Below are 21,515 nucleotides of genomic sequence, written 5' to 3'. Positions count from 1 at the left end.
TACTTAGATGATGCCGCCCCATCAGCAGGGTTGTTCCGAAGAGTTGAAGGGACGCTCCCACCAGATGAGGGTCCCGAGGAGCCAGGCAAGGAATCAGGCACTGGACGACGCGGATAGCTCTTCACAAGGCCATGCTCGGTCTTAAGGCCAAGATCAATCTTCTCCAGCATCTTTTTTGTCTCCTCAGCCAATTTACACCGAGCCTTATGCATAATAACTGTTGTCCGCTGTTGGGCTTGGGATAACAACGAAGATAGACGATTCACTTCTTTAGAAGCTGCACCAACGGCCTCTTCGCGGGACGCCGCCAAACTCTTAAAATGATTAGTCTGTCCTTCCTGCTGCGCTAAGGAAGATTGAGCCTTTTCAAATTTTTCATTTGCAACGCGGAGTTGTCCCTCGAGCTCTGAAAAAGACAACACAAGGGAGTTAGCACAGAAAAGACACAATCACACTCGATGAAATAGAGTTATACCTTCGACACAAGCCGAAGCCTCTTCATACTCATTAACAAACGCATCTCGCGCTTCATCAAGATGGTCATATTCCGCGGATAATTTCTTATAATCTAGTTGAAGGTTGGTGAGAGTAAATTGACTGGCATCTAGTTCTACCTGCTTCGTCGAATCCATGTGACGAAGATGGTTGACCTCATTGTTTATCTCTGATACCCCTTTGCCAAGTCTGTACATACATACTTCAAGATTTCTCTCAGACTCAGCCAGACGCGCTATTTCAGCGCGAGACGCAGCAAGGGCCTTGCTTAGAGCCCAAACTTCGGCTCGGGCATCGTCCCGTTCTCTGGTAAGACACAACATGCTCTCATTAACTCCCGGAAAAGGAAGGGAGCGAGCCTTTCGTAATTCCTCTTCCAGAAGATGTATCCTAGACTCCAACAATGAAGTTCGCTCACGGGATTCCCGCAGATTCTCCCTTGTCCACAGCAACGTACCATTGAACAAAGTACGGTCATGGTTATACAGATTCTGCATATCAACCATTTGAACATGCCTTTCGCGCCATACCTCAGCCCGCGCGTCCCACTTTTTGGCTTCACTCTTAATTTTCTCGACTAGCTCTTTGATACGAGATTTTTGCCGTGCCTTTTCGTTTTGAAGCCATGTCAACTCGGGGACGCCACCCACTGGAGATAGGGTGGGGAGACTCAGACATAACAACTAAGGAATATAGAGGAATTACGACGCACTGCGAGGCTAAAAGAGGAAAAAGAATCAAACCTGTTAAAGAAGAAACTTGGCCGCGAGTTTGCTCTAACTCAGCACGAACGACAGCAAGCTCTGAACGAAGCCCAGCCTACGCTTCACCCAGCCTTTCTTTCTCTTTAAGGCTTCTCTTCAGTTCTTCTATTTCTACCTCGGCCGTAGATAATTCCTTTTCTCTGTGACGAAGCTTAGCCTCCAGCTTCAAAGATTTCTCCTTAAAGAATTGATACAACACATGGTTACAATGCTAACTCCTCATCATCTACACATCAAAATGGAAAACATTATTACACCGAAGGATTCAATCGTCACGAAGAGATAGGTACGAAGACTTACCTCCAAGACACGCTGTTGAGGAAAACCATATTGGTAACTGTCGGCTATGGCCATCATATCCTCGACAGAAGTAGGGGGCTCCGGTACAAGGGTAGCTTCGGGAACACTCAAACTTTTCCCCCACATCTCAGATACCCGCGCCTTGGAAGATAGTTCCATCATCCGACGGGTATAAGCATCGGAATCCTTTTCACCAGCAACCACCGGGGCAGGATGAGGGACAAACAGCAAACCCTTTTTCTTAAGCCAATCCATTATGGCGTCCTCACCCTCAAATATCAGCGAATGAGGGAAATCCTCAGAAGGAGAATCAACCACGGACTTCCCCTTGGCTGATATTGCCTCATCAACACAAGTTTCGGCATCAACACGCACATCGTGATCACCCGCGCCTCCGTCCTGAAAAGCAGCGTCTTCCTTACCAGACCCCCCGAGTACATCCCAATCATTATTGGGGGAAAGTAGAGAGAAGTCTTCAGGAAAATCAAGAGCATCGTCAAGGAGATCCCCTGAGGAATAAACCCGGTCAAACGAGAACTCTTGAGACATGGTGGGGAGAGTTCCCGCAGCATCACCAGTAGGGACTGACATATCAGCGAGAACACTGCCATCAGCTATCGCGGCATTATTTCCTCCATCCCCTTCAAAACCCGCACCAATATCCTCAACATTAGGGGGGAAGTATCAGTACGTTCTTCCCCATCAGAAATCTCATCCTCGGAAAACTCTTCGTTTACCGGACTGGTAACCTCTTCATGAACCTCAGCCTCACCCATCACAATGGTAGAAGACTGCTTCGGCCCAATCTTTTTCTTCTTCGAAACCTGCAAACCAACACATGTTTCACAAAGTTACTTTTCGAACAGTTACATTCCACAGAGTTACTTTTCGAACAAGTGCGACCAGAAACTGAAATAACCATACCTTAGCAGTAGTGGCACTCTTCGGTGGAAGTATAGCACCAGAACCTTCCTCCTCGTCTCCTTCAACGACGTCGAGGGCATAAGGAAAGTTCATACCTGCGAAGTTTAAACGCCAGGGACAGAAATCTCCATAACGAGCCGGAGGAGATTCACGTGGCCTGCTACTCCCATAAGGACGCCAACCGCGTGGACCGGGAATCCAACCGTACGCCCAAGGACCAACAACTTCGATCACAGTAGCGTGCCACTCGTAGTCATGGTCACGCTTGATCCTCTCTCGGGCCGGAAAAAGTTTCCGCTGACTAGACCCCTCGGTGCCCGGAACATACTTCAGTTTGGCATCGCTGACCTCACTTAACAGACGAATCTCACCCCGAGGAGCAGCGAGATTCCGAAGGCTAACACTCCACGGTTTACGATTCCTACTATTGACGTAATCGCCAAAAGAGTTGTTGAAGTTTTCAGGAGTGTACCATTCCCTCTCCGTGGGATTTGGAACGTAACATGTCATCATCGTCTGTCCCTTACTCCGCAGATAACACTCCTTCAGTGCATGGAGATAATTCCCCGATAATTGCGACACGGAACGGCTGTGAGTATTGGTAGAAGAGACTTCACGACCAGCAAGCACATCGTAAAAGAAGGAATCTCCAGACTTGTACAACGGCAGCATAAGACCCGCCTCGAAAGCTCCAACCATAGTCAACAGATGGAACTCGTCAAACTGATACTTCGTGAGGAGCTCATAAGTAATATCATCTTCAGAGGCATAGAAACGAACCTCGAAGGCTTGAAGCTCATGATTTTCCTTGAAAACTTCAAGGTCAATGAACGTCACTTTCTTCTTACTGACCGGAACACTGCGTATCACCGGGGCAGCCTCATCCTGTTCCGCGGGGTTAGACGAACCAACAAAAGCCTCGGAAGCTCGTCTTTTAAAAGAAGGATTTTTAGACGATTCAGTCCTTGGGACACAACCTTTGGTGTTCTTCCCTTTGAGAGGAAATACTGGAGGCGGCGGTAGAGGGTGCTGCACAGGCACTACTGAACGCAGAGGAGGAACATCAAAAGCAAAAGAACGAGGAGGTGTCTGCGCACACCTAACGTCATCACGAGGACGAGAAACCGCACGCTCGGCAGCGTTTCGAGACCCGGAAGGATTTTTTGAAGGACCATCTTTCCTAGGAGGAGAGAACTTCGCCCCTGAAGAAGAAACTCTGATACCACGGGGATTCATTTGAGACTCCCTGCACGGAGGGGATCTCGGTAGACTAGAACCCGGAGTTTGATGAGGAAGACGCGGACGGTCAAACATGGCTGCGAAGAGATACAACATAAACAAGTTAGAAACAAACACAAGGTCATTACCAAAGATCAAAAAACCACAAAATTAGCAGTCCATCTCAACATAGAACAGAAACCCTAAAAACCCCAAACTCAAAAGTCCAATCAATACACGTAAAACAATGGCCTCCTTGATTTCCGACGAAGAACAGGGGCAAACTAGCATACAAGCATTAGAAAAGGGTTCTTCATCAAAAACAAGGACGACAGCAACAAAAATGGGAGGCTACAATACGATCAACATCAGAAAATTTACAACCAACACAGCTTAAAACAAAAGGAACAAAGAAAAGAAACCTTACCACCACAAACAGCAGCAGGAAGAGGACAACAAACCAGTAACAATGAAGAAGGGAGCGTGATTAATACTAAGACAGAGGATTTAATGGTCGAAGAACAGAGAATGAAGACTGACAGATAATGAAAGAAACCAGAAACAATGAAGAAGGGAGCGTGATAAATGCTAAGACAGAGAATTTAATGGTTGAAGAACAAAGAATGACAGAGAATGAAATTAATTTTCGAAGGAGAATGAAATTAATTTTTCTCCTCTCCTTAATATACTCGAAAGAAAGAGAAGGAAGTTAAGGGAGGAATGGGAAACGTGCCCATTAAATGAGCAGTTAATGCACGAATACGAAACATGCCCAAGTCTCTAGGAGAAGTTATTAGGAGAGAGGAAGAATATGTAACGATTGTTTTCTTCAATGCTCCCACTAAACACTCAAGCCCGAAGAAAAGGGGAAAATTGTGTGAACATATTTCATCATCAAACACGTGTATATAGGAACATACGTGGAGAGCATGCGGACAAAGTCATCAAAGCATGATGACATGTGCCCACAGCTAAGATGCCCATCCCGCCGACGTTGGATCTTTGCCCAAACAAATCTAAGGGCAGAAGTTAAAAAGACGTACCGTAACACGATGTACTGCGGAGCACCAGATAACTCCCGAAGAGTTACTTTATCTCATCCCCAAAAGAAGCCAAGATCAACGGTGGAGAGAAAATGAACTGACATGGATGTGACAGGGGCAGAAGACACTTGCCTGACACGAGCAGGCACCTCAACTACCCGCATTAAACACTCTGAGCAACATACGTGTCGATCAACCCGTGGAACGAACGAAGACGACTCTGCGTGATGAAGTAATAAACGAAGACCCCCGCGTGATGGACACAAAACACAAGAAGATAAGATTCCAACGGTCCTCAGAGGTGGGTCCCACACTCTAACCCTATAAATACTCCCTCTCCACCAAGAGTAAGGGGATCGGAAAAATCAGGAGGAGAAGGAGAGAGAAAGATTGCGAGTGTAAGTTAGTCCTTTACAATATACAGACCTATGTAAACCCCAAAGTCACTCGACTATCTTTGTAACCATCAAGTACATAGTGAAACAACAACCCCGTGGATGTAGGCCTTAGTACTGAACTACGTAAATCCCAGTCTTATTTACACTTCAGCACTTTATTTTTGCCTAACGCTCCATGAGTTTTACTTTTATGCTTCGTTTTCTTTATCTTCCCCTGCGTAAACGCCACTCGCGATGTTTTTAGATGAGGCTATGATAAACCCGAAGGTTTTGAGCCAAGGAATCAATGCCATTGTATTATCAGCACGAGTCGGTACCTAGAGTGTGAATATTGTTTGTGAACATATAGATGCCTTCGTGATTTACGTGTTCACAATTGGTAAAAGAGACATTGGTTTTTTATCATTGAGGGATCATCTCATGGCCCCCTGTGGATCTTCTGCGTCCACCAACGGATCCTGTCAGCCGCCGGCAGGTCTTCTGTAACTGCCACGGATCTCGTACGCCCACTCTTCTTTTCCTATCACCATTACTTTTCCCATAGCGGAAATCCACCTTTGGTCATCCATCTAGCTTTGCAAAAACAAAAACAAAAAAAAAAAAATTTGTTGAACTGCCCTTAATAAGCTTGGTTTGGTAAATAGTAAATCCGTATGCTTGTGGGATTTTTGGTCGAGCACTTGGGATTTAAGGATGCACCCATGGACTTTGGTGACAGGATTATTATATCCTACGAGCATATACTATTTACAATATTCCACCAGCTATGACACCTAAAAATTCATATTTTAATACTGCCGGTTAACTCGATCAGGGCAGATAAAAAAACTATTTGATCTTCTGTCCACCCTACTTAATCCTTATTCGTTTCAATATTATATTATCATAATTATACTTTTTTCTTTTTTTCCGTTGGTAATTGAAAACGGAAGGATACTAAATATATCCAACTTTTTTGTTCAACAACATGTACAAACAAAACTTAATGCAATATCAAGCAGACCAACTTAATGATCCTTGGCAATATATCTCAACCTCTACTCAATCAGTATTTATACAGACATAAGGCCCGTGAACTTGATTGTTAATTAGGTAGAGTATTTGGACGATCTCAAAAATCAATATCCAAGATCAATCTAGTCGTATCAAAATAATCGGATTGGAATTCTGCCGAGTGATTAAACTTGTTGTCTGTCTTTCAAGATACGAATTTTACAAAAAATAAGTCTCGTAATCGATTACAACTAATTGGACGTATCTACTGAGATTGAAAACATACAAACATGTATAAACCCAATTATAAAGATAAACAATATAATGCGGAAAGGAAAAAACACAAGACACCAGAAATTTTGTTAACGAGGAAACCGCAATGGCAGAAAAACAGTACAGCTGCACCGTTCCTGGAGGAAGGCTCACTCTCTATACATGTCGGTGGTATGTTCTGTAACACATTGACTATGCATTATCCTGCAATTTTAACATGAATGAGAACATTTTAAAAAAGGATCAGTGGAACTTGTGTTGTCATTCCATGATATACTGGTTATCCATCCGATATCCTCCTATCAGTTCTCTTCTTTTATAAGTTAATTGATCAGACTCGGCAACTGTACATCATATTTTCATGCTTGACTAGTTCAAGAAAGTTATTACGAAATTTCAAGAGTCTCCCCGACATGCTCCATATTGGATGATATTGTAGGGGAGAAATATCGCTCAAGATAAATATACAACTTAGCCCTGGGTAAAACAATCTTAAGCACGAAGACATAAAAATAACCAGAAAACAGGACGAAGAGTAGTCACGCGGCAACATGAAAAGAGTGCGAACGAATATTTACGTGACAAAGATAACACGATTACTAACTCCACTAGTAGAAGCACGAAGGACTAAACAACAGTGTGATAGACAGAGACAGCTTTCAAAAGCCTGGCGTGTAAGAAAAATTGAATCAGAATCATTGAACTATGATCTTGCACGTGAATTATGATTGTCTTCTATTGATAAATTTGCCTATATAAGGACTTAGAAATGATAGAGAGAGAGAGATCAATTGAGATATATAAGCTAAGAAAGTTTTCAGTAAAGGAAGAAACAATTTACATCTTAGAAATTAGCCAACATCTTTGTATTTCTCCACCGCTGTGTATAAACTTAGCTTGAATCCAGTGTAAGAGCAATACACATTCATTATAAAGAGTTTAGAAAGATCATATAAGTGTCAAAGTGGTGAGTAATATCATTAATGTCTAGGTTGATCAATATGACTTAAACTTTGTGATATTATCATTACAAGGGTGTAGTCGTGAGATTTTCCACAACTACATTTTGACGCTAGAAACATGGAGGATTTATGATCACCTGATGATTGATAGCTCGGAATCATCATTCCTCAAAGTTTCTTCGTTATCTTCATACCTTCCATTTTTTCTGTCCACCATGAAATTTTGATAAAAACTTCACCATCTTTTTACCTTATTTGGAAAGTCTTCTTCAAGAACTATTTATCTCTCAAATTTTCAAAGGTACTCTGATAAAAGCCCTTTCAAAATATCTTCTCTGTTACTAAAATCAGTCGGATCTCTCCGCGAAACTTCCTGCCAACGAAATGGTAAGAGCCGTATCAAAAGGTGAATATTCAACAACAATGCAAAGAAAGGGTGTTGACAGGCGAAGAGGAAAATAGATGGCAGAAGAAGTGTCTGATGCAGAAGATACACAATACTGGACAAAGTGGAGTAGGGTGAGCGATAAGAAAAGTCAGCACGAGCTATTATTATATATGATGAGAAGGAAGGAAAACAACCCAACCATAAGAACCAGGATGAAGAAACAATTATCACCAAGCAAGAACATGAGAAGAAACTCGCACAATGGAAGGAAGAAGAAAAGATGATGACTGCAGAATGAAGAAGTACCACGCGACAGACTAGAGGAAGATAAAGTCAAAACCAGAGCCACAAATTATGAATTGCATGACGGAGTGTTATACAGAAGATCCTTCTCTGACCACTCTTAAGGTGCTTATTTCTTGAGGAAGATATTGAAATCATGAAGGCGATATACTATGAAGACGCTGGAAATCACAGCGGCGCGAGATCCTTGGCACACAAAGCTAAGGGGAAAGTCTATTATTGGCCACATTTTCATAAGGATGCGAAAGACATTGCTATGAAATGCGAACAATGTCAGAGATATGGAAAACATATCAGGGACGACCCTAAATTCGGTTTTAAGCGTCCGGCCTTTGGCGAAGTGGGGTCTGGATATAGTCAAACCCCTCATACCAGGAAACAAGCAGCGAAGATATCTGATTGTGGCAACAGATTATCCACAAAATGGATAGAATCAAAGGCGACCCAACGCATTAGGGAATGCAATGTATTCTCCTTTATATTTGAAAAAATCATATGTAGATTTGGAATCCGGTACAAATAGTTTCGGATAACGGGGATCAATTTGAAGGACAAAATATCGCCATGCTACTTAAATCGTTCAAGATCCAGAGCGGTAAGTCGACTCCACTCTACCCACAAAGTAACGGCCAAGCAGAGACGACAAACAAAACTTTGGCAGACATACTGAAATAGAAACTTGATGGGAACCACAAAGGATGGTGCGAACAGCTTCATAATGCTTTATGGGCATACAGAACGACAAGGCGAGAAGCTACTGGAATGTCCCCATTCTGCTTAACCTATGGTGTGGAGGAAGTATTGCCAAAAAAAGTCATCATACCAACCACCAAGCGCGAAGTATGGAAAAAAATCTTCAAGACAGATCTCATATTAGCCAAACTCGATGATGTGGAAGAAAGAAGGGAAGTCGCGCTACGTCACATGATCAATTATCACCAAAGAATGTCCCGGGAGTATAACAAAAAGGTCAAGCCAATAGAATTTAAGGTCAGAGATTTAGTATTGCGCGAAATCCCACCATACTAAAGGGAGTCAGGAGGAAAGATTGCGAAGAACTAGGAAGACCTTATATCGTCAAAAGCATCGTCGGAAATGGAGCGTATGAACTCACTGACAGCAAAGGGAAGATCACGTTCACCCATCCATGGAATTTAAAACCTCTACTTAGGGAGGCTGGGTACCCAATTTTAGCATGTCAATTTAGAAACATGACCAGTGGAGTAAAAGGAATTCCTGGCTTGGATACACTCGGTTCCGAGTACACCCATCTAGGGTGTGGTCTTGTAACCAAAAGCCATATCGGCGGAGGGAATGAGATCACGAAAACAAATGATTGTCGCATAACTGGATAGGAGGCGCCTAAACGGAATGGTTAGGGGTGACCTCCTTGAAAGGGAAACTCAAGGGGTATTAAAGGGACGACACCCTCAACTAGGGACCTGAATTGTGTCAAGACGACAATGTGTCAGGGATTGTACTCACAGGAGTATTTAAGGCCGGCCGCATTTTCGCAAATACAACATGAGGAGGTAACAATAAGATAACAAAGACAATGCGAGATCAAATGCCAATGACTCTCAAGAGCACATGGAACTGATATTTCGTCGCCCAACGTATTGAAACCCCTGTCCAAGGCAACCATAAGTCCTTTAAGTTCTATATATGCGGGGAAGGCACAATAAGACCTTACTTAGGAGGCAAAATAAGAAACTTCGTCAAAAGTCACGCGAACACAAGTCACAAAAGAGCAAGATGAAAGCTGAGGCATCACAGCCACAAAATACGTGACCAAATGATACAGCGAAACACAGAGGGCGAAACATTAACAACAACTCAACAACCAAATAAGGGGCAAGTATAAATTTAACTTTCGCCTAGATTTAATATTCACATAATTTTGATATTCGCGTAAGCATGAATATGGTATTCGCATGAGCTATGAATAATTATTCGCACAATCCACATATTTTACCCCTTTTTGCATTACCATTTAGTCCACATATGTAAACACTCACACCATTCCTATGAAATATTTCGTATTAAACCAAGCATATTATTTAGGGAAGTAACCTTCCTTTGAAGGTGGAAATCATAGGCTAGTATGGGAATACTAAAACTACATACTTTCCACCTTCTCAGTCAGATGCTCTAGAGCTTACCACCACATAGATAAGACACACCCAGCATACCGATATAAAATTAATGGCAATAGATTGCAAAATAAATTCAGTTTTTTGGTTCTCTGTTCCACCGTAACTCTTTAAACGCAGAAAATAAAAAAAGAGAAAACACAAGGAATGTTACGCCCCCCAAGATTGGGAGCACCCAGACACTCATCCAAAGCAAGATAAAGAGGTTAAAAAACACGACGACCAAGAAAAAGAATGAAGCCTAAGGATCGGTAGAATCAACCTCAACAGTCCCTAGCACAAGCACGACAGAAGGAGAACTAGTAACTTCGAGCAAAATCTGGCAAGTTCGCACTAAAACATCAGCACCTTTAGATTATTGTTCATTCGCGACATCACCATCCTTAACGTCAAGAACTCGACCATTGGACGTATCCATGGAAGTTTCTTTATTTCTCAACATCATCGGCATTAACATGATCAGGTTCTTGCGGATCGATTTGCTTCTCTCCACCACCAACACGTTCACCTCGAGACAAGTTTGCGCTAGATATTTCGAGCAACCCAATCAACCGCAAGTTTAGTTTCCTTATTCACTCGACGTTGAGTCTCCTTCGAATACTTCTTATCATCCTCATGCTCAAACAATTGATATTCCTACTCTAGCGAAGAAAAAGAACACTCCAGCTTCTCTTTCGCTTTTCGAAACCTGTCACGTTCTTGCGAAAGATCAGCCACCAAACGAGAGACTGTGGAAAGTTGCTGAGAAGAAGAATCTCGCTCTTCGTGGGCCTTAACCAGATCCTCCTGAAAATCCCCAAGCCTCTTATTCAACACGACAACCTCTTGTTGGATCGAAAGCTCAGACTCTACAAAAAACCAGAAGAAAGATAGATCAGGACGAAAAAACTTAAGCGAAGACACGATACTGTGGCAGAAGCTGAGGCAGCCTTCACGATTACCTTCATTATGCGAAATAACATCACATAGTTTATTTTTCGCGTCGGTAGCCCCGGTCATAGACCTCTTAAAAACACTCACGGCTTCATAAAAACTGTCGCCCGAATTACCTTGGATACGATCTCTCAATTCTTTCTCACCAAGAACGAGAGAGTTTTTCTGTCTAATCAACACGTCACACGAAACTGTCAATTGATGATTAACATCTTGAAGCGACCTTAAATCCTCCAAAGATTTATCTCTACTCTGGTGAGCTTCATCCCTTTCACCTAATAATTTATTAAATTTTGTTGCCAAATCGTTAACTACATTCTTCCGAGATTGAAGAGAACTCTTTAAAAGATGGCGGTCCGGTTGAAGCCTATAATACGTGCCATCAAAGGAAATCTTATTATCCTTTAAACTTCGATTGTCATTAGACAAAGTGCGATTTTCATCAAGAAGGGCGCGATTCAAAATATTGAATACCTCTAGAGCCCTAGCAAGACGACCCACCAAGGAACTATGCTAATATGACCGAGCACGCCAACCAGAGTTATCAACTTAGAGATCACTTACTTGATCGTGCAAATGCAAACAATCACTTTACAATTGACTAATTTGAGCCTTCAAGACGACATAATCATCTTTGGAATCCTTGGCAGCATATTCGAAATTGTATGTTCGAGCGTACGCTTCCGGTTTAAATCTTAAGTATGAAAATCCTAAAATCAAGAAGGGCGGTGCAAAAGTAAAACACGCCCATAAGATGCGAAAGATTCAAAAATATCACTCCTAAGCTCTTTATTCTTTGTGCAAAGCTTAGCAGCATCATTCGCCTCGGAAGTTAGACTTTCTTGAAGCTTGGACACCAGATTCCTCAAATCATCAAAAACCTGCTCAGACTTGCAGTACTCCTCAGTTTGAACCAATCGACGACGGAATTCCTAGAAAAAACCAAATAATTAGAATTAAAGCAAGAATAAGTGAAGTGAAAATAACACGAGTAAAGCGAAACCTTACTGCAGACTCATGGGCGATAAGATTATCGCGCTTAGAAAGTTGTGACGAATCAGAGTCAAATTTGGGAGGTGATGAGCACGAAAGTGCGAAGCATTTTCACCCATAAATACATTAGCTGGGACTCATTTTATCACTAATAAACTTGTTTGTAGGTGTTTTTATGAAATAAGCTCTTATGGAGAAAGTTGCTCCAAAAGTGGTTTTTGTACCCCAGAGGGCATCTGCTATTCAGACTCACATTTCTAGATAAGGGGCACCCAAATTACTAAGGGGTACCTACATGCTATTCACACCCCATCAGCAGTTAGGAGGACACAATCTTCTTCCACGTTTTAATTGAACCTTTTGGCGGGAAAACTTGGTTTCACAGGGCAGATTAGGGTTTGGATTTTGAAGGTACTTTAGGGAGATTCAATCACTGAAACTCCCTGGATAAGCCTGTCTTGGCTGAACAGGCTAGGTATAAGTGTTGGATTTAACCAGAATTGGCTGGATAATCCGGTTAATGCAAAACAGGGGAGTTGGTAGTTCACGGGAAGAATGGTTCTTTCTGCAAGAGTTTTAACCGTAGATTCAGTCACGGGTTTTGTTTGGTTTGGTCCCCTTAAGACTGAACATGGTTAGTAAGTCCAACAGAATCGATCAAATAGGGCCAGTTCATCGAGCTTGGATTAACAGGGGAAGAACGTATTCTACGTGAATTCCAGGGAAGAATTAAGACGAGCTTAGCTGGAGGATTACATGGGATTGGACTCATACCGACCTGTTCGACCAAAATAGGCTTGGTAATGGGCATCGTTTCGAATAAAAAGGATCTGAGTAACGGATTGAAGAAACGTGGGAGTAAACTTACGGTTGAAATATTCTGGGGATCTACCGACCTATTTACGGTAATTGCGTGTAACCTGAGTGTGCTGTAACGAATCTGTTACGTGTTTGGATGATGAATCAACGCGTTGAATGGAGTTAGGCAGCTGTAGAGGCGTGGGAAGATAAAACAGGGAAGAAAATATTCCCAAGGAGATATTCTTTACTGCCGCATAAATGGAGAATTGTATGGAGTTATGAGGGGATATTTGGTGCTGCGAGACTATATAAACTTTTGAGAAGTAACTTTAAGGGGTATCGAGAGTTGGGGAGAAGAACAGAGGGTTGCCGAGCAGATTTCTCTTCTACTGCAGAGAAGAAGAAGAACAACAACAACATTTGACGCCTACAGACTGTCCTAGAGAACTGTCTTTTATTAACAGTACTCATAACAGTCAGTTTGGCATGCTTGTTTTGAATTTGCAACAATTTCTTGTAACGGTGACGTCTGTAACGCCAATACAGCATTGCAGATTCACTATATTATTACTCTTCTTCAATAAAAACACCTTTTGAGCTATGAATTATATTTTTGAGCGTGTTTCCAACCTAATGAGCTAAACCCCAACACTGGGACGACGGAGGAAGCCGAATTTCATACATGGATAAATTTATTTTATTTTCTATATGACTTTTGCACTAATTAAAATAGAATTATGATTTGAATTAATTAGTTATTATTTTATTTGATGGGTCATGCTTGCTTAAATGTTTGATGTCCCATGCTTACGATTTATAACTAATATTTTGAGAATCTATTTTGGAAAAATAAGAGTCGACGTTATTTTTATTGAGCGATAATTGTTGAGAATGAATAATTGAGCCTTATGATATGAATTTGGTGGAATCCTAGTCCTAGTAGCTCTCTTTTATTATTTTCGTTAAACCTTTAAATCTAGTCTTCACAAATCTTAGAGTTCGAATCTTTATTTACAACAACGACAATAAAAAACCTCTTCAGGAGGCGAGATATCAGGAGCGCGATAAGCTAACTCGGACCATTGAGAAGCTTCAACAGCTGCATTATCAACAACGGGATTCGCCGCCTGGTCATTTTTTGCGACAACATTGTCAGGAAGAGAGCACACGATAGCTACAAAATAGCTTTCAACACCAGTAGAAGGGGTAGTGGAATAGGCTCCACCAATGGTAGGGTCCTCCATAATGACCTCTTTCGCTTGAGGAGTGTCTATTGCGCACGTTGTTAAGGCCACACAGGAAGGTTGGACGAGAGCACGAGCAAGACTGGAAATGGGTCGCGAAGAAAGACTAGTGGCCAACTCGCCCTTCCTCTGGACAAAAGGTGCGACAATGGCTGGTCCTAAGAAGGACAATGTACTTACACAGGAGACAAGGGCCTTGCGGCGCAAAAACTTATTCTTCTGAGGGGAATTCTCATCAGCATTAACTGTTTGATCCTGCGAAGACTTCCTCTTGAGAGAATCCTTCTTCTCCTTCGTGGCCCCCTTCCGATTACTAACAAATTTTCCCGGAAGTTTCAATTGGGTACGGCTGGGGCTGAGAAATCAGGTATGGGAATAACAGAAACAGACAAAACATCAAGAACAACAGAAATGAAAGAAGCCCAAACATCTATCCAATGTTAAAACTCAAGAAAAATACTCTAGATTCAAGTAATACTTACCGGGGAGATGATTCAGTAGAAGAAGGAATGACGGATTGGATCGACATGACGGTAAATCTCTTAGAAAACACATCTCTGTAAAATTAAAAACAGGCTCTTCCAAAACAGAGGAGAAGAAGAAATAAGAAAGTAAAAATTGACGAATCTGTCCCTTCAAAAGCATTTGTTGAAGCAAGCCAACCGGCTATAGAGGTAGCCGGTCAAAAGTAGAAACATTGATGTGTCAACTGAAAAGAGGCGAGTTACAACACGTGGAAAAAATCATACGGAAAACATGGAGAAATTTCGGGTAAAGGAAACGAAAAGACAAGGCTAGTGCGAAGTTCGACCAGAATTCTCGCATTATTCCATTTTCAGAAAAAAATAACGCGAGAAGAGGCAAAATGCAGGGGCGAAATATCGCACAAGGCAAATATACAACTTTTCCCTGGGCAAAAAAATCTTAAGCACGAAGACAAAACAATAACCAGAAAACAGGACGAAGAGTAGTCACGCGGCAATAGGAAAAGAGTGCGAACGAATAGTTACCCGACGAAGATAACGCGATTACTAACTCCATTAGAAGCACGAAGGACCAAATAACCATGTGATAGACAGAGACAGCTTCCAAAAACCTGCCGTGTAAAACAAACTGAAACAGAATCAATCAATTATGATCTTGCACGTGAATTATGATTGTCTTCTATCGATAAATTTGCCTATATAAGGACTTAGAAATGAGAGAGGGAGAGAGAGATCAATTGAAAGGGATAAGCTAAGAAAGTTTTCAATAAAGGAAGAAACAAGTTCCATCTTAGAAATTAGCCCACATCTTTGTATTTCTCCATCGTTGTGTATAAACTTAGATTGAATCCACTGTAAGAGCAATACACATTCATTTTAAAGAATTTAGAAAGATCATATAAGTGTCAAAGTGATGAATAATATCATTAACGTTTATGTTGATCAATATGACTTAAACTTTGTGTTATTATCATTACAAGGTGTAGTTGTGGGATTTTCCACAACTACAGATACCATAGAACCATGAAAAGCTGAAAAGATAAGAATGATGTTATCCATCATTTCTTCTAAATTATGAATTTCGTCAATGCTAATTTATCATATGATTATTATTGGTTCTTACGGGTTTATTGATATGCCCTTACATGGCCGCAGATGGAAGGCTTGGTTGGCCAGGATTTGCACTCTATGATGCTATTTATGTAGGTGCAGCAGCTCCAGAAGTTCCGCAAGCACTTATACAGCAGTTAAAGCTAGGAGGTAAATTGATGATTCCAGTTGGTGTCGGTGTACAGAATTTACAGGTCGTGGACAAGAAAATGGATGGATCCGTCACCGTCAGAAATGAACTTGTGTGCCTTACATTCCACTGACCAGTCTTAAAGAAAAGTTGAATGGATATTGAAAGTATTAAGTGTTTCTGTTCCAAGAGATACTTAAGTTAATGCAGGATCAGAAAGACAAGGTGCGTGACAATGGGCTTGCTCTCCAATCTCCATTCTTGATTATGCTGTATGGTATATACATTTAATTTTGTACAGGTATAAGAATGTAACTTACAACTTACTATATTTCCTTGTAATATGACTAAATAATATGGTTTCTGTTGTTTTCATTTCATCTTTTTGCTGCTCTTACATTTATTTACTCGCTGTAACTTCCTTCCTTTACAAACTAACACTTTGGCTATGTTCTGACAAGATTGTTCATTTATGCGCGCAGCAGGTAGCCTAAAAAGGTAGATATTGAGTAACATCATCAAAATGGGTTGTTTTGACAATGGTGCTTTTATACTGAGTAGTTCTTGCCTCGAACCTGTGGCACTTTTGCCACGAGAGTTTATTGTTCGACTTGCTCATTGTTTCAGTATTGCTCCTTTCACAGAAGCACCTCCCATGTTCCTTAGGTAGTAACTCCAAGGAAGTAAAGTTTCTAAAGGCACCCGCAACTGTCAATTGAAGGCACCTGTTGGCACTATCTTCTTTATTTTTAGAAGTTCCCTAAATTGAGTTTACACAGATGCCAGGTGGCAATTTTATTTTCAGAAGTTGGGAGGGGATATTTTTAGAAGTTCGGGAGGAGATACACGTATATATAAGTATCAAATTCGGACCAGACGGGAAGGAAAGATTTTGTGAGCTTAGGTTAGAAGCAAGAGAAAAGTGAGCTTAGGAAACTGGGTGAAAATCTCTTTGTTTCGTGCTCAAAAAATATGTGAGAATTTTCCGAAACCAAAAGAAAAGGAAGAAGAATGCGAGGCGGCGGACTTTTTATGCAAAAAAACATTCGAGAATTTCCCAAAACTATGAGAAGAAAAATGCGGGGCAGAGGCCTCTCTAGCATGTATCGTCCAAAAAAATTTGGTATTTTTTCCAAAACTCTTACGACGAGACTTAAAAAGGGGATAAGAATTGTAAAATTGGTTGGTGTTGGTATCTATTCTTTGAATTCCAAATTTGTAGGCACCCTTAAAAATTCCTATATACTGATCAAAAAGAGAAGAAAAATAAGGAGGAAACTACCAGATAAAGGTGAAAAGATCATCAAGGACGAGAATGAGAAACAGGAAGATGATGGAGTAGAGATGGTGACTATAGTTTTGAACGTTAGTAAGCGTTGCCAATGTATTGGTTGTGTTAAGGAAGTTATTAAATCCATTCAAAGTTTTGAAGGTGTTGAGAAAACTGAAAGAGATAGTGCAACAAACGAGATAACTGTGATAGGAAAAAGAGTTGATCCAGTAAAACTAAGAGAATATGTTGCGTTAAAAACTAAAAAGAAAGTTGAACTTATTTCCCCTTTTCCTAAGAAACCAGAAAAGGAAACACCAAAGGAGAAGAAAGTTATCAAAAAACAGGCGCCTCAAGTGATGAGTACTGTTATTCCGCCTCAAGTGATGAGTAATGTTATTCTGAAGATTGATTTACATTGTGCAGATTGTATTAACGAAACTGAGAAGTTTATGACGACGTACGAAGGAGTTGATAGTGATTCGTTCCGCGTTGATGAGGCCAACAATTTTGTGAAAGTGAAAGGAACAATGGATGTTACAGAACTCATAACTTCTTTGAAACAAATACTCAAAAGAGATGTTCATATTGTTCGGCGAAGGAAGGAAATGTCGGGGAACAGAAAGATGGTGATGAGATGAAAGAAAATGGTGGTGGTGGTGGAAGTGACAAGAGAACGGATGGAGGAGCTGCTAAAATATATGAACACCCTCGTGCTGGTCCAAGACAAAGGGTATATGGATATGGATATGAAAATGGGTATGGTCCTGGAAATGGTTATGGGGTTGATCATGTTCGTCAGTATGAGATGTTTAGTGATTTTTTTTTGACGGATAGGTAATAATTTATTAACCGGTAAATATAGTACAATTAGTTTATAATTTCATTTTTATCAAATATATCGGAAGTAATGTCAGATTTTTGAAATTTTTTTAAGCTTTTTGCTACAACTGTGCAGATATATGTTGGAGATTTTTTATCCTTGCTTCTTTTGCAATGTGTTCCACTGCTCAGTTATGTTTTCTACTTATGTGCTTCACCTGAGCTTGGAGTAAGTTTTCCAAAATCATCTTGGCTTCCTGAAATGTTTGATGATGAAAATCCTAATTTTTTTTTATTTTGTCATCAAGTTACGGAAAAAATGTGGATGGTTGAGAATATAAAATTATGTGGATATGATGAGAAAGTGTAATGTTTGAAAATTTAACTAGAAATTGGGGATACTTATTGTTAGAGCACTGCTAGGTCGAACTTGCAAGTGTTTCCATCTCAAGCTTGTTTGTCAAGTTTATTTGTCAAAACTATAAGTCTTGATTTCTAGTCTACTTACAGCTATGTCTCGGATTAGGATAGAATGTGTAGTTGAGCTTTAGACTTCACGACATTCACCGATTGAAGACGAAGATCTACTGAGGGGCGCTTGGAGGAACTTCATCAAAAAAAGGTATGTGGAGACTTGAACTAATCTATCACTCAGAAGTCCATTCTATTTTATCTCCTGTTGAGACTAAGTCGTATAGCTATACAGACTTTAACATTATACACATTTGATATTTCGAGCTGAGTTTAACTTGTTTATATCTTTCTCGAAATATGTGTTGGAAAGCTTTTGCTTTAAGTACGTTCGTCATTATTCTTAACGAAAGTCAAAAGATGATCATGTGAAAATCGCTTTGTTACATCTTACATGATTTGTGTGAGACGGTTATTTGATGTAGACTCGGAATGTTTCGTATTGATCATTCGATCACTTGAAAATTTCTTATAAGCTAATAGTTTGTGTGAGACAACTATTTTCGTCTTCTAAGAATGTTTCAATGATTGAAATGTGAGTTTAGAACAATTAATCATTGTCTGGATATAACACAGTATGCATACCCATATGCAAACTGTTGTAAAACTGATTTAGGTACGGGAACCAAGTATGCATACCCATATGTGAACGGTTTTTACTGTGAAAGTCCGGGAACTAAGTTTGCGTATGATGTGATTTCAATTTGAGTTGTAGTAAAAAGTTCGTTGAGACTTATGAAAGCAAAAGATTTTAGATTTAATGAAATTTAAAAACAAAGAAAACTTAATTCAAGATTATTAGGAATAACCAAGACACTGATCCCACTATCACACGTGAATAAGTTATGGCAAATAATCCAAAAACTCTAATTATCTTTTAAGTCCCTTATTTCTTAATTCACAAATAATCAAACAAATCCTCAAATATCTTCCCTAAGCATAAATTATCAATTGACTAAACAAAGTATAACCTATCAGATTGAATCACAACTAATTAAGAAAATTATGCAAACAATTTCAAACTCTGCAAAAGCAGTGCTTGAGTGAATCATAAATTATAAATTAGAGAAAAATAAAATAGTTACCAATTATTCATGCGTAAATAGATTCCTCATTGCCTTGGTTGTGGGAGATTTAGCTCATTATCATGTTGGAAACACGCTCAAAAGTTGATTTCATTGCTCAAATGGTGTTTACAAATGATGAAAAGGGAGAAACAATGATAACCGGGTTTGCAACAGTTATAAGTGTTACAAACTGAAAAGAACGATACAGAGGATGTGTCACTATTACTGTATCTCTAAGACTGTCGATGAGCAGTCGCAAATACTGTAGCAAAAACGACTGCTTCTGTGGGTCGATGTTCTTCGTGTTCTTCAATGGCAGCAGCAGCAACAGTTTTCTCCGGTGATCGTGTTTCGCCTCTGTGATGTTCCAAAGCCTTCCCAAACTCTCAGTCCCCCTTCTCTGATACTCCAACACTCTATATATACTACACAGGCCTTCGAATATCTCCTCATTACTCCGAATAATCTCTTCATACTTCAGGCAGTAAAGAAAATATCTTCTTTCCTTTCTTGACTTTTCACGCGTTAATCTTCTTACAACACGTTCCAAATCTTCATGTTCACTCCTCAGATGTAGTCTATCACACTTCCATCTCACGCCATGCACAGAAGAATGCGTACAATCCCTGTGAATATCTTCCGTGAATATCCTCTCTTAACCACTTTCCCTGTTTTGTATAATCCACGTACACAGCCATCTTCTTTCGAATCTGAAATAGATACCGGCCCTTTTTACGTGTAACAGGCCCATACCAACCCATTCGAGTGATTGAATCACTCCATAAGTCTCCAAGATTAAGAACAACAACTCTCGGGTTTCCTTAAGCAAAACCCGTAACTCCCTGATTAATTCAAACTCGATGATTTAGCCAGTTCTGATCGATTCCGGCAACCTTACCACGCCTGTGAGACTGAAACAAGTCTTCCCAAACAATTACAACCACTGAGTCTCACTGCATCGCACAAAAACTCCAACCCTAATTTTGTCACAATTTTCCCGCAAAAACTTGAAATTCAAAATGAAGAAGATGAAGTGCCCTGGTCCAAAATATGGGCGCCTTTAACAGCTGGGGCGCCCGGGGGTGCCCTTATTCAAAATAAGGGTGCCTTTAGTACTTTTCCAGGGGTGCCCCGAGCAACTTTTCGATCCGAATTTTCCAAAAATGTTTATTTCCCAAAAATCCCTACAAACACATAAAACACCATAATAAGTACGAAATCGAGTACCAACAATACAGAACATTGATGACAAATTACACACAAAAATGTGTCTATCAGCGTACCCGTTTGCAAACTGTTTCACCTGAATGCGTTCTGGAACGACAATATGCGTACCCGTTTGCGAACTGTCGGAAAAGATCAAGTCCCGAACGACAGTATGCATACCCGTTTGCAAACTGTCAGGAAGGATTAAGTCCAGAACTTAAGTTTGCTTACCCATTTGCAAATCTTATATGGTTAAAGTTCTAAAATCAGTTAAGTATGATTTCATACTCATGAACAAATACATCTATATATTAAGGAATGCAATCTTTGCAAACCGTGACTAAAATGTTCATGAACTGATTCTTTTGAATCAATCCGATTTTGCTTCAATCATGTCTTGTATACTCACATGAGAATATAAAAAATTGAACAACTCCATGACTTACACAATTAGATTCATTTGATCTAGAAGTGTTAAGATGAACGTGGTTAAGAAAAAAATGTTCATATGGCTAACTTCGGTTAACTGTTATTGATCCAACTCAATATACACGTTTAGGTACGGTTACCTATATCTAAATGAAGGTATATATAATTTGTGTGTAACAAGTTAAGACCATCTAACGGTGGAAACATATTAGCTTGAATCTTGAATTAGGTTTCATATAATAGTGAATATTGATTGCTTTGTTCCAAAGTTATCAAACCCTGATTTGAAGACTATACAAGGGAGAACTTTAGCAACTGGAAAACCTGATCCCCATACATC

General features: G+C 40.3%; 1 protein-coding gene and 1 pseudogene across 1 annotated transcript; both read left to right on the top strand.

Moving 5' to 3' along the window:
- The first annotated feature begins 1,605 nt into the window (after positions 1 to 1,605).
- Positions 1,606 to 16,155, top strand: LOC113306032 (annotated as a pseudogene).
- Positions 16,115 to 17,821, top strand: LOC113306031 (heavy metal-associated isoprenylated plant protein 3-like). The gene is made up of 2 exons (XM_026555018.1): positions 16,115 to 16,187; positions 17,133 to 17,821. The coding sequence occupies exons 1-2, from the start codon at positions 16,115 to 16,117 to the stop codon at positions 17,819 to 17,821; spliced, it is 762 nt and encodes a 253-aa protein (XP_026410803.1).
- The last annotated feature ends 3,694 nt before the right edge of the window (positions 17,822 to 21,515 follow it).

The sequence above is a fragment of the Papaver somniferum genome, chromosome 8 (assembly GCF_003573695.1).
Source record: "Papaver somniferum cultivar HN1 chromosome 8, ASM357369v1, whole genome shotgun sequence".
NCBI classification, from domain to species: domain Eukaryota; kingdom Viridiplantae; phylum Streptophyta; class Magnoliopsida; order Ranunculales; family Papaveraceae; genus Papaver; species Papaver somniferum.
Note: the sequence above shows the minus strand (reverse complement) of the source record. Positions and strands in the feature narration are given on the sequence as shown.